Consider the following 20,357-nt stretch of genomic DNA (forward strand, 5'->3'; position numbering starts at 1 on the left):
CGCAAAAAGATCTATAAAATATACACTCCACTTGTAAGCTTAAGCACAGGAAGAAACCCTCAGAATTTACTTTCCATATAAAACCTAAAGACTACCTATTAGCAACAAATACTTTCTGACACCATGTGTATGACTTTGTGTTGATTATCTAAGTGAAAATTTTGTTGAACACATAGGCCCCACATTACGAGGGAGAGAAACAATAGTTTATGTAGAATGTGAGGTGTGAGGAAGGCAGGTAGGGTTAACTTCCTTCATGTCTCTGAAGTAGTTACTTCTAAACAGGGACACTGATACTTCATGCCTACGATATTTATTTCATAAATCAAGGTACATTTTGCAAGATGGAGCACTGAGGTAATTCCTAGGTTCTTTCATGCAAATTTTACAGGGAATTGAAAGAAATTAGCTCAACTTAAAAAAGGATGTTAAAATATAACTTCAAGGATATTGTAAAAATCACCATCAAGCCTTTTTTTTGCAATTGCAGTGAACTCAATTAGTCATAGTAGATTAACAGATACAGTTTAAGAATAGGAGAAGCCACTTGATCATCTACCAAAAGCCATCCAATTCCACTCTGCTGCTCATGCGCAGAAATCCATAACACGCTTTACTATAGCACGTTTTCTGCAAAGACCCAAGTCTTGTGCCAAATGCACCAGGAGAAGCAACACACTTCCCTGGGTAGAATAACTCCAACTGCTAATTAACTCTTGCCTGTCTTTAGATTACAGATATTTGCTTACTTTTTGCTTTCTTTATTTAATTTCTGTCTTCTGCCTAAATAAGAGGTTTAACAGACGTATTCTCCATGCACAAAAAACCCCAGGATCTTTAAGCAAACCACTTCTCTATCTTATTTTTGATAAACTACGTTAAAGGAGCCCTGGTGGTGCCTTTTTAAGGACTTCACTGCCAACCTCTAAATATTAATTCTTCTCTGCTCCTTTCTGAATTCTCAATTTCTCCCTAAAGTAATTCAAACTTAAAAATGTGGACAGATGGGTGGTACTAGTATTGGAGCATCAGTCTCATCAATTTTGAATGGATAGTGAAAATGACCTCTTCGCATAATTTTGTACATTCAGCTCAAATATAAATCACCTTAGCTGTCTTAAAATGCTTCTCAACCAGGATCAGCAGATAACTCAGAGTCAGTGCTTTCCAGGATATTACTCCCCATCATGCAGACATGCCTAGCATTTGGCTTAATTAAAATACCCTTTATTTAAAATGGATTCATTTTTTTAAGTGCACTAATTCAGTCCTTAGGACTGGTCTCACTTATCACCTTTTAGCAGTTGTCTTTCTTTTTCATCAGCAAGGTATGTTTACTTCAGTGTCAGTCATGAAGATAAATAAAAGGCAGAGTTAAAACCCAGCTGAAATTCACAAAAGCTCTTCATTTTGATATTTCACTATTAACAACTGCTTTTTGTCAGCTGCAATTTCTTGGTAAATTAGCTTTTAGCTGAGCTTTATGAGTCTGTATATTGTTGATTCCACCAATCCTATCAGGAGCAATGTCACATTTGGCCCAATATGGTTCAAAATGGCTAACACCAGCTGCTTCAGAGAAAGGGTTAAGCAATGTTAAAAAGTAGTAATGCATCAACTTGCTTCCACACCTATACTTTCAGAGGCTAACTTATCCAAGAAGTCCAGAGGCATATAAGCCTTAATAGCACTACTGTAACTATACTGTAACCGTAACTATAGCTGTTTATGTTATACATCCAATAATAACAACCATTCTTTGGCTTTTGAAAACATATTGCAATACTCTCAGTCTCTGTAACATTATATGGCAGGAAAATTCAAATGTTATCGATTACTGTGTGCAAAAATATTAATAATCAGTTTTGAATTTTCTACAGTTTAGTTTCATTTTAGTTCAAGGGTTCCAACTTTAGTTTACTGCCAGAAGGGACTAGATCCAAAGTTGGTATGTCCCAGGAATTTTTAAGACAATAAATGCTACAAAATTAAATAATTTGGCTCTTCAACAAAACATGTGAGTATCTTAATTCAAAAATATTGATCCCTGAATGAGCCAATAAGACCTCTCACTAGCCTATTACCTGTTTTTGCATATGTTCAGATTATCTTGTCATTTGTCCATGGTTAGCTACTCACCTTTTGGACTTGCTCTTAGCTCCCCTGATTATTTCTGTGTATATACTGCCTGTTGTGGATTATGACAATTTTATTGGCCTCCATAGAGTTGGTTTCTGCATTTTCTCTAGGCTATTTGGCTTCAATGGTCTTGTCAAACAGTCATTGCAAGCTCAGTCTAACCATTTTTCTGCATGCTCTGTATACATCTACAAAACAATAATTACTGTGTGTTCCAGCTGTGTATAAATTAATAATGCATGACTGTACTATAATATATCCATGTACTATGTCTGCACACGCAGTAATCCCTGACTGAAAGAAATTCTAGCTGTTTTCACAAAAAGGTGAGTTTTAGTCTAAGGTTTTTCCATTGGAATAAAACTAAAAATTTTGAGAAAACCATTCACAATGGAAACAAGCCACTATATATTACAGTGTGCTTTGCATCTTTAAAATTACCAATATTAAAACTGCCACAATTAATTTAATTAATGGACAGCTAATTAACTATAACATTTGTATTTAGAAATGCACAAATAATTGTGAGTTTATTTTGCATTATTTTCATTGCTGACCTTCAGCTGCAGCCAAGCACCGAGCAGCTGCTCGCCCATACTCCCCCTCCTCCAGCAGGATGGGGAAGAGAATAGGAAAAGAGAAAGTGAGAAAAATTGTTGGTCAGGACACAGGCAGTTTCAGCAGTAAAGGAAAGAAAATAAACTCAAAACAAACTAACTAACTAAAAACAAAAAAAAAAAAAAATCCAACCCAGATAATGCAAAGGCAACCACTCACTACCTCCCACAAGTAGACATGCTCAGCCACTGGTAGGAACAGCTACCTCCTCAAAAAAGCTTTTGTTGGCAAGAATAGCACTCTGTGACATTAAATAACTCTCTGTCAAATTTAGCTCATCTGCCCAGGTTGTGTCCCCTCACACCCTCTTTCCCATCCTCAGCTTACTCATAGCAGGGACATGGGAAAAGCAGGGACAAGAGAGAGCCTTGGCACCACTAATACTACTCAGTGATAGCCAAAACACTGGTGTGTTATCAGTACTGTTTCAGTCACAAATCCAAAACACAGCATTCATAGAGGCTGCTATGAAGAAATTTAACTCAATTCCAATCACAGTACACTAAGACACTGTAAAACATAACTAGAAATTATCTCACCTCTGGCCTCAGTGAGATACTGTCAAATTTTGCTGAAATAATGGCTCTTGCATGTTTTTGGCATTGGTGGTCAGTCTAAATTGAGTACTGATTTTCTGCAGTTTCATTTAAGACATACACACCTCTCTGCTAAGCCTCCTAGTCCAGGAGACATTAGACAGCATTTTGATTTCTGCACAATCCTGACACCTCAAGAGTTCAGCAACATTAAAGGATAGCCAACACCCCTGCTTGAGCTCAGATCTGTGCTTTGTGAAAGCATCTCTCTAGTCTAAATTCTTTTACAAATCAAATAGCAGCATCCTGTGATCTCCTCAATAATCCCAGCTGCTTGCTCTGAGGGGTTTTGAAAATTCATTTGACTACTTTGACAAAAGAAAGTTTGACTGCCTTTGAACCTGCTTTCAAAGACAAAGTTATACAAGTCAAGCTATTGCCCATGGAGTATTCTGGTTAACTTTGACAATGATGGATACCTTTCATGACCATTTCCCAGATCCCTTATGCCTACACTTCACAACTGTCCTTAATGATGAATGACAGTCATCTGCAATGAATGACAATTTTCCAGTACTTTCATCCCCAAAGAAATGGCATTATCATCACCTATTCTTGCTATAATTTATCAGGGTGAAAAAATACAGAGTCTCTGATTACTCAATTCTTCATTAATGTAATAACTTAAACAAATACTACGTTAGACATTTTGAGATGCAGATGGGAAAATATATCAAGTTCTTCAGTAGAATATACTGTCTTCATTACTCTAGGAACTGTAAATCTTACTCTTTAATGAAAATGCAATGTGGAGAAGACAGATTGTTATGATTTGAATCTAGTTCAGATGTCCTAGCTGAGTCTTGAATAAATAAATTGACTGTTATAAAATAAGGGATATTCAAAACTGTGTTTTGAATAGAAGCCTCATTCTCACCACTGACAAAAGTGGCAATTTTATTTTCTTAGTGAGGTAGTTTTAGTTTCATACGCTTACTTCTTTACTGATTCAAGACAGAATAGCCCAGCAACCACACCCTCTGGAAAAAGTCATCTATTCAAGCTTTACCTTTGTGAGAAAAGGTCTTACCTTAGACCACCATTATTGGCAATGATTACTTATTACTGGCAGATTCAATTGAATTTATCTCAACAAATAAAGAAAGCTTGGCTGAAAATTATTATTTCTGTTACAGTAACATTAAAGGTCCACAGATCAGGACTTCCCTGTGCCTGTACTTTATAAAAACAAAATGAAAAGTACTGCACATAGAACAAAGTGCTTGACATCTAACCAAAGAAAACTATAATCTAAATGTCAATCTTCAAATAGAAAGAAACATGGTAAGTAGAGAAGCATGAAAATCCCAGAACCAATGGGAAAACATTCATCAACTTGATGGGCATTGACATTAGAGAACTTGAGTCTTGGCTTTTGTAATGGCATCACCTTATGATCATTAGTGATGATTAGTGATTCTTCTTATGAAGAGAATTTTTAAAAGAGAAAAATCTTCCTACATTTTCAGAAGTGTTTGAAGGACCTCCTACCAGGCTTGCACGGCAGAAAAAGAGAAAGTATGGAAGGTTTTTCTTTAAAACAAGATGTAAAGGAACCTAAAATAACATGCCACTTAAGAAGACAAATGATATCCTACTACAAGGGGAACCAGCTTTTTTTTTCTTCCTTTGAATTTGTGTGTAGATGAACATGAGTGTACTTTTCTTAGTGTGTAGAGATTTTATATCTGTGGTATATGTCTGAATATTTATCCATTTTCAGTATGAGACCAAGAGGATAATTAGTTTCCAGGGACTGGTACAAAGCAGTAAGTCAATGCTGCTGCAGTGAGAGAACGCACACGTACACAGAAGGGGGGGAAGATGACTGTGAAGGGATAGAGGTAAATCATAGTGGGCATATAAAAACTACTTCCCAAGGCAGACACACAAAAAAAATTACCAGATGGTAGCAAGTATTCTCCATTTGCTTGTGCATTCTTCACCTTTGGGAACTTTGTGTATGCTTACATTTGTGTTTTTGAGCTTTATAAATCTAGTTGCTCCAGAAGGCACATCATATTTACTTACAGACTGATTTAGCACCATTTGTATGGTCCAGGTGTGCTGCCTGTGGAACACAGGGCATCTTCTCTGAGTCCTGCAGCAGCTTCAGAAAAACCTTTCATGAAAGTAAAAAAAAGTACTTTAGAATCAATTTTCTAAAACTATTTTATATATATCCTAAACCATCCAGACTGTCAGAAATTACTACTGACTGCTGTAAACACCTTGCTGGAATATGACTATAAAATTAGTTCAGCTCTCCTGTTAAAATCTTGGCGATAAGGGAAATGAAATAAATACCAATAGATGCAAAAGTACCCATGCAAAACATTGCTGACCATGAACACTGCCATCTGTGAAGGTTTTTCAATAGACTGCCCTTGATTGACTTTTTATGCTCCTAAGCCTTGGTATGTGCTGGAACTCAGTCACTGCAATTTCTACCAAGGAAGCAGCTTAACTCTCTTCTGATGCTCTAGAACCATTACCAAAGAGCTCTAGTTGTACTAGAAGATCTAAATCTAATGTACAAAATCCTACAGAGCTGAGAACCTGCAGATTCCAGGGAATTCACAGTGTCTAGGGACGCTCAGGAAACGTTCCTAGACATACGCAAGCACATGGACAATAACGTTACTGAAAGACATGTAAAGGACAAGGCAATCAGAGACAACCAAGGTGAACAAAGTCTTGTAAAACTAGTACTGCAGAGGGGACTGGGCAACAATGTGTGTTTCGTAGCAAAACATTAGTGTGCATACCCCAAACTGGGTAGAGATGATAGGATCCTGTTACCTAAAATCATGATGAGAAAAACTGACATTACTTTTTTATAAAAGCAACAATCTAAAAATATGCACTAAATTGAAATTGAAAGGATTGATTTTTCTAAAGTAGGGGAATGCATGTCAGAAGGGAGTTAAAATTATAAAAACCCCACAGAATTCACCAACTTCATAATCATGAAGTCTATTTGAATGGTATATATACTTTGCCAAACAGATATGTGTTCAACCTACTATTTTTTCCTTAAACCTGTTTCACAGTTCTGTCCACATAAAGCCCTTTGAATTTCATAGACATGAATTTCATTTATCTGTACTTCAGCCTTGCAGAAGCTTTCAAAGTGAGCCTTATTCAAACATTCCCCACTTCTTGTAAGCTCAAACTAAAAACACAGTTAACATTTTCTTATCTTAACCCAAACTGCAATTTAAAGAGTGATCTAAGAACCTCAAGTAAAAGAAAAAAAAGAAAAATTTACAGAAAATACAGGTACCATGAGCATCTCAAATTAAACAGGAAAAGAACAACCATATTTTTTTCTTTTTCTTGACGAAAGTTTTCTTTTGCTCTTTCCTCTCTGTTTGGGTTGAGCTGTAAGACAGATTATACCCACAGTGCAACTTTCAGAAATCATTAAGAAACCATTTATTTCTTCCCACAAAAGAATCTGATCTCAGCTATAACAAAAAATTCCTTGTTTCCAAGGAGCTCATACAATAGACAATAAAAACCAGTCAATGTGAAGTACTTTATAGCTCTTGAAAGATATTTCTTGACTTTCTAAGGTCTGACTCTTACAAAAACCATATTTTGCTTAGTCAATATAATTGCCATTTAACAGTGGTTATTGATTGCATTTGTTACCTGCCATCTTTCAGGGAACAACTTTAGCCATTAACAACTGCAAGGCCAGAAATTTCTGGCCTTATATTTCTGTATTAGACCCTGGAGGCAGATCCTGACAGTCTAAAGCCACATTCTAATTTGTTTTCTTGGACCTGCTTGCTGATGGCTGTGAAATCCAATTCTGTCAAGCAAACCAAACTAAACTCCAACCACAGAATCATAGAATCACTGAATGCCCTGTGTTTGAAAGGACCTTTAAGATTGTCTAGTTTCAACCCCTCTGCCATGGACAAGAACACCATCCACTGGACTGGATTCCTCAGAACTCCATGCAGCCTGGTCTTGAACACTTCCAAGGATGGGGCACCCACAGCTCCTCTGGACAATCTGATCCACTGCCTCACCACCCTCACAAAATAGAATTTCTTCCTAACATCTAATTTAAACCTACTCCCCCTCGTCCTGTCACTGCACGCTCTTGTGAAAAGTCCCTCTCTGTCTCATAGGCTCCCTTCAGGTACTGGAAGGCCACTAATAAGTCACCTCAAGGCCTTCTCCTCTTCTAGCTGAACAATCCTAACTCCCTCAGCCTTTCCTCATGAGAGAGGTTCTCCATCCATCTATTCACCTTGGTGGCCTCCTCTGGACTCACTCCAACAGGTCCCTGTCCCTTGTGTGCTGGGGTGCCCAGGGCTGGATGCAGCTCTGCAGGTGGGCTCTCACCAGAGCACAGCAGAGGGGCAGAATCCCCTCCCTGGCCCTGCTGCCCACGCTGCTTTGGATGCAGCCCAGAACATATTTGGTTTTCTGGGCTGTGAGTGCCCATGGCTGGGTCATGCCCAGTCTCTCATGCATCAGCACCCCAAAATCCTTCTGGGCAGGGCTGCTCTGATCTGTTCATCCCCAGCCTGTGTTAGTACTGGGAGTCGCCCCATCCCAGGGGCAGCACCTTGAACTTGGTCTTGTTAAACCTCATGGTTTAACAAGATTCCCATGGGCTCAATTCTTGATCCTGTCTAGCTCCCTCCAGATGACATCCTGTCCTTCAGGTGCATCAACCACTTGGTGAAACCACAAAGTAACTACACATCTGTGGCTAGGACAATGCCTACACTACAAAACATTGCCTGCATATGTTTACTTCAGGGCCAAAATAGCTGCAGACACATTTAATTATTTAATCTCATTAAGACCCTGTAGATAGGATGTAGTTATACCTTAAAAAAAATAAACAAACTCACCAAATGCTTTTCTAATACATCCTATGTCTGTTGCAGCTTCATTGACACATACTCTGATACAGCTATAAAGGCAGAAGGCCACCTGCATTGCCCAGTCCTCCCCATGGTATCCAGTTTTCAAACACCCTCTTAAGAATGGGAATAATTAGGGGCTACACTGTACAGAAGATATGATAATTTTCCTGATGCTGCACCAGATACTGTGAACAGAAATGGTATTAGCCTAACAATGTTATTAACAGAGTGAGTACCTTCTGAAACACACAGGTATGGAAAAGTCAGGATTAAGCACCATGACAAAGAGACAGTATGTTCTTGCTATGTCTAAAGGGAGGTGTATTCTAGACCTCAGCAGAACATCCTTTCCCCACGTGCCCTAGCAACTCCAGCTTGCTCAGTTAGTCAGAGCATGGTGTTAATGACAGCAAGGTTGTGGGGTCAATCCCCATGTGGGACATGCACTCAAGACCTGGATTTGATGACCCTTTTGGGTCCCTTCCAACTCAGATTGTTCTGAGAAATTCTGTAACTCTCTGAAATTCTCTCTAATTTCTGTTTTGACTAGCAAGTCTGTATCTGACTAAGGACTTGTTCTTGTCAAGGACAAAAAGTGCTTGAGGAAACAAGTCTGGCCAAATGACATTACAGTGAAATAGATTCATGTGATTGTGCCACCACCAGAATGTGTTGGAGCACCCTGCATCTCTCTAGAAGGTGCACATAATTTCAAGGAGGTATATGGCTTTCCCTGGAAAGTTTTGATGCAAACACTCAGGTCATTTCAAAGAAAATAATTTTAAAACAGTACTCAACAAATTTTGAACATCTTATTTTGAAAAGATGTTACAATAGTTTTGTTCTCCCCTCAAAGGAAAACAAGAAAGCAACAAGCTTTGGAATCTCCAGTTGCCAGAAAGTGAAATAGCATCTTCCAGAGAGCTCTTAGCATAGGCTTAATTTAATTAACTACCCTTCTACTCTCCTTTTGGTTCTATCAACACTTTGGATTACAAATATTATAAAATATACAAATACAAATGTTTGGAAAAGATATCTAAAGCCTAAATTTGAGCTAATATAATATTAGTGAGATTTAAAGGTGTCAGAAACTGATTTGTTAGCGCTTCAAGATTCCTTTGAAATATGAATGGAAGTCCATTTTCCCCCAGTGAATACGATTTTTAGAGAGTGTGAGTGTCCCTCCGAATTAAAACCAATAATGGTAAGTGTATAAGAGAACAAAAAAAAGGATAAAAAAAATTATAATACGTTTCTTCCTTTAAGGCCAAGGTTCTTTGTTTCCAGACTGAATTGCTTGAATAGATTAAACAGTGCTATTATGTGCTATCCTTTTAGTTCCCAATGCAAAGAGGCTTTTGGATAAGATAATAGAGAATTGAGGTTGTAACGACAACTAATGATGAGATGCAGAGATAACAGAAATCAACCCAAATTAATGCATTAAATCTTCAAGCTGAAGAATGATACCTTAATATCTAATACTACATTTAAAGATGTTTTAAACTTCCCCTTCATGAAACAGCCAAAAGCAAGCTTTTCACTGAGTCACAGATTCAGCTCACTGAGGAATCACTGAGACATTAGTCTCCTGTCATCACTTGCAGTGAAAAAAAGTTATTTCTGAAGGATCTAGAGCACAGTACTTGGATAGTGGTGGTTTAGGGAATCTTGTTATTTAGAAATTATAGATGGGATAAAAAGAGTCCAAGGGAAATAAATTCTTGCTGACATGGCTATTTACACAGAGCTAAATTCAGAATTATGAAGATGCATAACAGACTCTCTTCCTCTGAACCATTTAGTATATACATATACATACATGTACATTTATGTGGGTATATATGTTGATGTATACATATATCAAAGACTTTATCTCCTGGTATTCACAGAAAATATTCTTTAGGTATTTCATCACACAGTTTGGCTAAGTCCTAAGCTTCAGAACTAGTAAGTTGAAATGTATTCTTAGCATTTTTTTTTTCAGTCCAAAGAGTCACCTGAGCTGAATCACCAGACTTGAAAGCCCAAAGCTTGTTCCAATACTATGGGCTTAGGACAACACTGCTTCTCATAAAGTCAATGACACATTACATTTCCCTTAAATTAATGCAAAAAAAAAAAATTAAGGGTTACACAGTTCATCAGTATTCACATTGGATTCTTAAAAGAAAAAAATATGCCATAGTAGAGTAGGTGCTGAAATTAACAGCAAAGCAAAACCATATAGTATAGATTTTACCTGACTTGGGAGGTTTTGTTTGTTTCCTTGCTCTTTTTTGGTTTTTTGGTGGGTTTTTTTGTTTGTGTTTTTTTTGTTTTGGTTTGGTTTTTTTTCTTTTTTGAAAACATGCTTCTCACAAGAAATTGTGCAGTATAAAAGATACAATCAAGATTCTCTAACCAAGAAAATGTCATTACACAGAAAAACTACAAGTACCTCTTCCAAAGTTGTGTCAGAAATGCCATAGCCAGTCACATGTAGATGCTGAAGGCTTTGATCTAAAGCTTGGAAAAGACCTTTAAAAGAGGTCTTATCTGCCCTTTCTGGGATCACATAGGTCAGCTCAGTTCCACTGTTATCTTTCAAGAAGGCTTCTGGGATGTGGGTCTGTACCAGAGAAGTGACCTGAACAATGTGCTTAGGATCCTGGATTTCAAACACAGAGGGCTATGAAGAAAAAGATGATAATGCAAAAAAAAATGAAATATTTCCAGAAGTATTGGTCTTAATATTAGAATTCATGCACAAAAAATTCCACTAATGAAACTGCATCACAGCTGGGATACAGAGACTACCTCCCAGGAATAAAGGACAATGAGACAAGCCTATTTTCAGCTAAATACTGATACTCACCATTTTCAAAGATGCCATTGTGTTCATCTAAATAGCAATAATAATACCACCCACCCAAACAACCAAGGAAGCCAATAAAAACATGTTTTGCTCGTTCTCTAATAATCATATTACTAAACATATTACTTCCTGGCAGGGACATGCATCTCCCTTAAAATGTACTTGGCAGGCACCCTGCAGTTCAGTACAGTACATTTTTAACTTACCTTTTTTATGAGTGTTAGACTGTGTCCCTGGCCATATGTCTCCCTCAGGTAAGAGGGAGAACCACAGCACCTCAGCTGGCCACGCTGCAGGATGGCAATGCGGTCACTGAGCACCTCGGCCTCATCAAGGTGGTGAGTGGTGAAGATCAGAGTGCAACCTGCAGGACAAAGATTGGAACATGTCTACAAAACCTGATTTCTAGAGAAACCCCTCACAAGGGTTCTTTAGTCCTAGGGAAACATATTTTCAGGATGCTTCAAAATCTTAAATGCAGGACACAAACAAAATATGCTGTCAGAACTAGAAATTGAGTTAGATTCAGTTCTAAACTCACTTTGCCCTGTTTTATACATAGCAAACAATACTAAGGCTTTAGAACCTCCATCTCTTTTAAAGGCTAAAGAAATTCCTTAAAATGACATTACAGCAGTGTCTCTTTCAATGGATCACTCAATGTGAGTTATTACAGCTAATTGAGGGCTCACTAGCTGAAGAGTTTGCGTCCCACAATCAATTTTAGAATTAGTGTAGCAGACTGACGATGAATAAATTTTAATTAGAAGTACATAAGCATCTATATATAAATACATGCCAAATAGGAAAGGGAAACCAGAAAGTAATTTTATGAAGCTGAAGAAAGGGCAGAAACTTCAGGACAGGACTTAGGACTAAGCTCAGTCTTTTTTAAGATTGGGCATCTTTCTGTGCAATAGCAGATAATTGTTGTAATTCCATTTAACTTGCCTTAAAGTTACCAAGATTAACTTAATGTTTCCTCAGAAATTAATGTATTTAGCTTCTGATAATATTTTGACTACATTTTGACTATCTGGTTTAAATTTATTGAAAAGAAAATTCAGAAAAGAAAATAAGAAGCAAATGATGCACATAAACTTTGTACCAGCTTTGTACTTCAGAAGAACATCCCAGATGCTACGGCGAGAACATGGATCTACTCCACTGGTGGGCTCGTCCAGAACAACTGTCTTTGAGTTTCCAATAAAGGAGATGGCAATTGACAACCTCCTTTTCATTCCCCCAGAAAGGGCTCCAACAGGTTTGTACTGATGTTGGGATAAATCCACATCTTCCAGAGCTCTGAAATGGGAATACAGAAGCAGGATCAATTTTGAAAATGCTTTTCTAGTCACATTCCAGCCACTCAGAGAACAAGTACTGAAAATTCACTGTAAATGGAAAGCAATAAAATCACTGTATGATTATATACTTTGGCATCAAAAACAAATAGGAACAAAAAATCTCTACCTACAAAGCATAAACGCTTATCATCCTCAGATGCACAGATTTTAAATAATATTGTAAAGGCCAACTTTAAATGAAAGATAATAAAATTAACACTAGTTTGTCCAACAACTTCAGCAAGCTACAGATTATAGCCCCTTTAAATAGTGATAAAGGCTGCTAGTTTTGTGAAATAAACTGATTAGGGACCCCTGGGTAGAATAATACTATCTAATCAAATTTAATCTAATTCCTATGTTAAGGACTGGGAGATATCTTACAGCTGTTTCCAATTCAGCCCTCGCAAGATGCTGGTCTTGTATCTGAGCATGGTATGGAAACATGATTAATAAAGGCAACTCTATAAGTCCTTTGGCTTATTTTTCATTACACTGAGCATACAGTCACTGACCTAAGAGCTTTCAGCTGCTATCAGCTTGGCAAGCTGATAGAAGGCTCGACAGTCCTGAGCTAAACTCCTGAATCATTTCAGTGAATATGCAGTCTGTAAGCAATGCTGTCTACCCTGAGAGAATTTCTCATTTTTTAAGAAAACACATTTCAATAGCTGTTCTACAGATATATAGTGAGAAAAATTATTCTTAATCTCTTTAGAAGTCCACTTTTTTAGTTAAAAAGTTTTTGCTTCATTCTTTTGTTTTTCTAATTTCTCAGAAGTCTTTTAAAACATTTGTTGCCTTTAAAAATAGTTTTTCTTAGTAGCAAGGCCTGCAGAGTTCTGAGTGTTCTCATGTGCCATTAGTATGACAGACTGCTGCTGGAAATACAATTCAGCAGTCTAAGTACATTAAGATACAGAATATTATTTTGCATCCATTTTAAACCATTTACTAAGTCTGTTTTGTCTCTGTAGTTCTAGAGAACTCCTTCTGTTGTTTCTGCAGAGGACAGGGTGTCCACACCTGAGTTTGTTCAGATCCAAATTTAAAAGTCACAGGCTTTTATGATTGCTGCCAAAAAGTAAAGCCACTTTGCCAGAAGTGCCTCTGCATATGCCTGATTGTACACTTAAGGAAGAGTCCCATCAACCTGACATTTGTTTCCATTGAAGCATGGAAATGCCTAGCCCTTCACTGAGTCTGGCATGAATAAGAAGGTAAACACAAACTATTTATGCTGCCACGCTGTTTGAAAAACATATCTCTTATTTCTGAAGTAGAATAAATGCAGTTTGCTATTAATGAACCAGATCTCAGCTTGTACAGTTCACTTGTTAGTTTAATATACACTAGGAAAAATTAAGATCTAGTCCTATATTGGAGACGTATCAGCACAAAAATACTAGCAAATGTTTTTCACCTGACAAGTGGCAAATCCTCTGAGTTCATGTCAGAGCTCTGACTTACTTTTGCTATTGCATTTTTCTTTTTAAAACCTCGTCATTTATTAAAAACATTTCAAGGCTGGATTTGGCAAAGGGAAATGAGATGGCTTACTTAAAAATATAGTAGCAATCACTGCCTTTACCTGGATTTTCTGGTTTTCTAACCTTCCTTCTGCTGCATGTGAAGAAATACAGGATAATAAATTTATAAAGTCATTTTGTTGATTTATTTAAAAACTTGGGGCAAGCACAGCAGTTTTCTTTCTATCTGCTTCTCCATCAAGAATAGAGGTAAGGCAGACAGCATGAGATGGAACCCTTGCAACTTTTACAAGGCTAACCAACTCCATGCCAGTGAAAACATCATTATTTGATGGTTCTGCATACCAGGTTTTTAATTATTGACAGTTCCCTCTACAAATATATTCAAGTAATAGTTAGACACTAGGAAATTTATTTTCAAGTCATGATTTCAGAACATGAAATGTAACGAAAACTCACAAAACCCTGCATTTTCCACTGTTTTTCCCTCGCAAGTTTCGCATTTTCTCTTTTTTATTTGGGTGGCTTGCAACGGTCATTACCAATTTACTTGACAGATGTCCAGAAAAGGAAGGAAAACTCACCCACTGACTTGCTCATCCAACTGTTCTTTTGTCCACCCAGGGGCCTTCACTGACCCGTAAAGCAGGAGATGCTCTCGCACTGTCAGCGTGTTGAACAGGACGTCGTACTGGGGACAAACACCCAGCTCTGTCCTGATGGCAGCCAGCTCAGTCCGTATGTCCTTCCCATCAACAATAATGGTGCCAGAGCTTGGTGGGTACAGACCAGTCAACAGGGATCTGACATAAGAAAATAAAAATAAATCAGCAAGATAATGTGCAATTAGCAAATCCCTTAGATATCCTGAGGCATGTTTCAACATCCTTAGAGTAACACCAATTCAGTTGAGTATAGTTATAGAGACATCACGAATGTTTTGGGTTTGGGTTTAGCTACTTTTTGCTTTCGGTGGCTTTTTGGGTTTGGGGAGTTTTTTTAGTTGGTTGGTTTGTTGGTGAGTTTTTTGTTTTGTTTTTTGAATATGATCTCAAGAGTTCTTAATTTCCCTTCATCTAGAGAAAGATTTTTTTTCCCCAGCCAAATTTAACAGGTGGTTGTTTCCTTCTCCACGTGGGTATTTTGTGAGGAGCATTTCCCAGTTAGGTCCCATCCTGCGTCACTGTCTTGATGAAAGCTGATTATATCTAATAGAAAGGTAGAAACATACATTTCTTAGTTGAGACATTTTTTAAGGCCATTTTTCATTTTATTACTTTCATTTTTGGTCAACTGCCAAGAAAGAAGTCCCCTGCAATTTCTAGGGACAAAACCACCATAAAATTCCAAAAAAAGAACACTCCAAGATGTGTTCAATTCCCCAACCAGACATGCCCAAGTCCTACCTAAGCTGCTCCTGGGATATCACATCATGGTTCTAGTGACACAGAAGAATCAGTTCTCTACTCATTACATTCCTTTTGTCATAGATATGCAACCCTCACTTTCCATGTGCTTTGGGGAGTGTATCAAATATATATTTGGGGAGGGAAAAAGCATAGCAAACAGTTCACCAAATTTTAAACCAAAAAAGCACAGTGGAGATCAGAGGGGACAGTAGTGGCATTAAATTCAGGCTTACATAACTGTTGTCTTTCCAGCTCCATTAGGTCCCAGAAGCGCTGTTATCTGGCCCTTATGGAAAGTGAGGTTGAGATCTTTAACAGCAGCCTTCTGACCATCCACGTGCTCTTTGGTGAGGGACAGCAGCACCACACCAACGGTGGTGGCTCCTTCAGTGCAAGGGACTTTCCAGCCCTGAGGTGCTGGGTCTGTGTGGGGAAGAGTAGCAGAACGAGCAGGTTGCTGAATCTAAATGTGTGTTTGTGCATAAAAGGAATAACAAAATTACTTAACTTCTGCTACCGTTTACCAAGGCCTAGAACAGATGTTCAAATTGACTGAACCGACAAAAACTACACTGAAATGCAAGATACCATGCCAATTAATATTTGCTAAGAATTTGGCCCATTTGTTATGCTGAGTTATGTGCATGTCTACACATGTCCTGATAAAGTCATAAAATAGTTGCTATATTTTATTTCTAGTTAAAATACTTATAATATTACCTGAATAATTTTTTGTGCCCATAAGCGTTAGAATATTCTAACTGTGTATGCTACTTCATATGTCATCCAATTTCAGGCACACAATATTGATATAACATTCACAGGCACGGGCAGTTAATCATCTCAATTCCCCTCAGCCAACTAAGCCAAGCAGATCTCTGAAACGATTCAAAGCAGCAGCCTAGTCCAAGCATAATTCAAGGTGCTCAAGGCAAGCAGATATCCAACAGTCTTCTTGCTGTGAGTAACATCCTCAGGAAACTGAGATGCCATATGACACCAATGAAGTGGCCTTCCTTTCCATGTCAGGTTTGCACTACTCATGTTTAATATTTTATTGACTCATTACTACTTTGAAATCTGGAAGTGAGTTGATTTTTTTTTATTTTTAAGCAAAGGCAAACCAGATTGGAATGTTAGTCCAAAGAATAAACTTTTATGCCTGAAATTATGAGAAGAGAGAATTATTCTTATGCATATACATACACATAATATATTTATGGTTTATAGTTATATTCTTTGCAATAATTTTACATAAATAAAATGCAAATATTACAAGAACAGAGAACTATCCTCTACATAAAAATCTTGAATCATATAAATCAAATTATAAATAAAAAATACATAATTATTTCAATTATTGGTTTGTTTACACTGTGAATGAAGAAGCTGTTTTGCTGCTTTCACACTCAATTTTAAGCTTCTGGCAAAAATTCATTCCAAACTTGAGGTCACTTGCTAGCAAGCTACTACCAGCAGTTGTGGCACTACTGAGATCTCCCACCCATGCTCCTCTCTTCTACGAACCTTTCTGCTGTTTCCTAAATTTGCATTCTTTAAATTAACAAAAAAGCATTTAAGTGCAGAGGGGCCTCAGACAATGTAGCTCGAGAAAGACTCAAGAGGGAGAACTCCAAGTTACTCCCAAGCACTAAACTGCTTCCCCTGGGACTCCTCCCAAGGGGCGCTCCAAGTGGGCACGCAGCACCCTGGTCACTGCCAGCCCTGCTGCAGTTGTGGTTCCAGCTGGCAGGACCTGCACTCCCAGCTCCTCCCTCACACATCTCTGATTTCCTAAATGTTCTCCATGCCCCTGGGACCAGCCCTTGCCTGGCCTGTATAAAACAAGGGAAGAAATTGCCTGGAAGCAAGCCACTTTGCTCTTCCTGGAAAATGCTCCGTGGCTGCATTTATCCCATTGTCAGGGCAATGGCACACCATTCTTTTAAAGGACAGCAAGCTCCTTTGCTGCAGACAGTGTTACCATTCACACACAATTTGCTATCAACCGCATGACACGAGGAAATCGCTGAAATGATTTGAGCCAGAAACCACACTAAAACTGGTCAGGCAGAGAAGTTTAAGTCTTTGTTTTCTGCACATTACGTGGTGAATCCAGGAAACACTGGAAATCTTCATTTTATGTAAGGACCAAAACAATTTTCTTAACAAAATGGAGTTGTTCCAAATTGCAGAAATTCAGACAAAACTCATACAAATTGTTTTTCCACGAGTGTTTAAAATGAACCTCAAGACATTTTGAAGTCTGCTCCAATCTAGGAGACAGCTGTATGTAAAACTGCTGAGTTGTTCAGCTTCTTCACCTATGCTACAGACAACTGGATCATTTCTAAGATATTGTAACTCCCAAAAAAAGCACAACAACCCATCATGCTGTTCTAAGGCCCAAGATGGAATGCAGGTGAGAGTGACTTACTCCTTCATTTACAAAACCTAAACTAAATGTAGGAACATCCTTAAAGGGACTGGAGATGGGGAAAAAGGTAAAAAAATCTGAATTAATTGTAAGCAAACGAACATACATAGAAGAGCAGTGAAATTATTTGGAGGCTGATAAAAATTATTTACAATAACAGCTTTCTAGACAAATGGCTAAGAAGCAGAGACAGAAATAACAGTGATTTTAGAAGAGGGAAATTAGAAACAGAAGAGAAAAAAGAGAACAGAGTTAATTTTTTGACTGAAACAAGAAGCAAATTTTAAAAAAAAGTAAATAAAGCACAACACATTTGGGATTCATTAAGAGTAGGAAAGGGTTCAGTGGCTTCCAAAAGATCCAAACAGTGCAAAGTGGCAATACACTGGGACAGGATGAACCCAAGAGATACTTCTTTTACATCTTTCTAAGAGTTTTTTTAAGTATTTCTATACAATAGTTTTCACAGAATTAATCAATCATTACAGAGGGTAGCAAAATGAAAGAGTTACTATATAATATTCATAGTATATGCTACATAATGAATGAGAGAAATGGACAAGAACTAAACATATAATACAGGACCAAGCAATGATAAAAGCAGATTGACTATGACTAGTACGCCATCCAGAAAAAAAAGGCATTGATCAAATTCTATTACTACAAACCTTTTTCTTGGAAGTTTTCATTGAAGAAGAACATATTAGAATTCAGATAATGTCCCTTGCTTCTCTCTGTACCACACAGGTTCTTCCAGTAGGAAACAGTAAAGGGAAAGTACCACCGGTTCTTCAATCCAAATTTTCCTATGTTAGAATCATGATACAAAGTGTTGAAAATTTTATAGTCATTTTGCATCTGTTTGTAGACTAAAAATGTCCTATTGTTGCTTACAATGAGTGGGTTAGACCATTTAATTAGCCCAAATACTTTTCTTTACTTAAAAAATTTAATAAAATACCAAAAAAAAGTCATTTGGTCACAAAACTAGGTCCTTCCATAAAATAATCAAGCCTCAGTGATGCTTTACCCTGTCTCCAAATCAGCTTCAAAGTGTAATAGAATCATAGACCTAACATAATCTTGTAAACCCATAGGGAAGAAAATGCACCAAATAGCCTGCCAAGAGAAAGAGCCTATTTTATTTTATTATAAAAATAGTCCATTGCACCAGTTCTTCCATTAATATCTGCAAAATGCAAACAAATCAGCCATCAAAAGAAACACTTACTATGGCACAAACAAAAAGGGCAAAAACACAGTCCTGTATACAAACTAATCTTTGGCAGTGCCTGATCTTTTCAGGCATTACTTAGCCATCACACAATACACACTGTCTCTATTTGGAGTGTCCACATTTGGAGTGTGGAGTTGACACTGAAGGACAAGTGTCAATTGAAGATAAAGCTTTTTAAATTCAATTGCATATTCCATCCACTCCTATCCTTCAAGGCAAAATTAATTTTAATTTAATAAACAAAGACATACAAAGTAGCCAGAAGAAAAAGCTACATATGCAAATCAGAGAAAAGGTAAATCATCAGAGGAAAGGTAAAACATACAGTGAGGCATGAGGCCATGATTAAAGCACATCAACCAATTCAATAAGATTTATAAAACTTGGTTCATGAAAAAATTTAAATAAACACACCACTACTTTCTGAAAATACACTTGAAAATCAATTCATTTTCTCTACACACTGGACTGTGGACTGATTTGGAACGAGATACAGCTACTGTGCTGTCTGAAGTTTTTTTGATCTGAAAACATGCTGTTGTTCATGGGTTTCAGCCCAGGTACTGAGAGGAGATTCACCACTTTTCCAGGAAGTTTTGCTTCTAGACTAAGCCCTCTTACTCTGAAGATCCAATAAATTCCTAATTCTATCAAATATTTGGCATACCCATCAGCAAACAAAAGATATTTCATGCCTGGCTACAAATTCTAGTCCATTTGTTAGCACTAGTTAGTACTTATGCATTTAGGAAGATGTTGTTTCCCAGTCCCTAAAGAAAGTCAGACAGTTTTGCACAACAGAACCATATCTCAGAAAAATACATATTTTTGTTTTATTTGCATAAAACCAAGAAAGACAATGCCACAATAAGTGTTTCCTATGGTGACTGAATGTTTACATTGTGAAAATATTAATAGATGAATAATATTAAATAACTTCTTCAAAAACATGAAATAAAAACAAGCCCATGATCTTACCAGGAAAAATATTGCTGAAATACCAGCCACCTACAAAATATAAAATGGAGTCAAAGAACATCATCCAGCACATCCATCCAAAGGTCATGTATCCTCCTTGTGTTGTTGACTGGTGCACATTATCCCACTGAATACCTGGTAGTAATAATAATGATTTTTTTAAAGGTCAAAGCTAGATCAGCACAGAATTAAAGATCACAAAAACAACAACACCATGCACTTCTGGGCATTCAAGCACTGGCACAAGACAAACCATGGTTAATAACAGTAAACCTAATGAACAGAAAAAAATTTCTATGCCTCTACAAGCCTGTCTTTAGAACAGCAGGTGACACTGCTGCGGAGAAAATGT

General features: G+C 37.4%; 1 protein-coding gene across 1 annotated transcript in view; it reads right to left on the reverse strand.

Annotated features, from left to right (window-relative positions):
* Positions 1 to 20,357, reverse strand: part of ABCA13 (ATP binding cassette subfamily A member 13) — a gene marked incomplete at its 5' end in the record, with an annotated part of 141,735 nt that overhangs the window by 83,457 nt on the left and 37,921 nt on the right. Inside the window, 8 exons of the mRNA XM_084205829.1 lie at positions 5,385 to 5,475; positions 10,692 to 10,922; positions 11,315 to 11,472; positions 12,217 to 12,413; positions 14,529 to 14,747; positions 15,587 to 15,776; positions 18,459 to 18,596; positions 20,006 to 20,140. Coding sequence (XP_084061955.1) covers positions 5,385 to 5,475; positions 10,692 to 10,922; positions 11,315 to 11,472; positions 12,217 to 12,413; positions 14,529 to 14,747; positions 15,587 to 15,776; positions 18,459 to 18,596; positions 20,006 to 20,140 — 1,359 coding nt within the window. The remainder of the gene's footprint in view (positions 1 to 5,384; positions 5,476 to 10,691; positions 10,923 to 11,314; positions 11,473 to 12,216; positions 12,414 to 14,528; positions 14,748 to 15,586; positions 15,777 to 18,458; positions 18,597 to 20,005; positions 20,141 to 20,357) is intronic.

This window comes from Fringilla coelebs, assembly GCF_963513975.1.
Source record: "Fringilla coelebs genome assembly, chromosome: 1".
Classification (NCBI taxonomy): domain Eukaryota; kingdom Metazoa; phylum Chordata; class Aves; order Passeriformes; family Fringillidae; genus Fringilla; species Fringilla coelebs.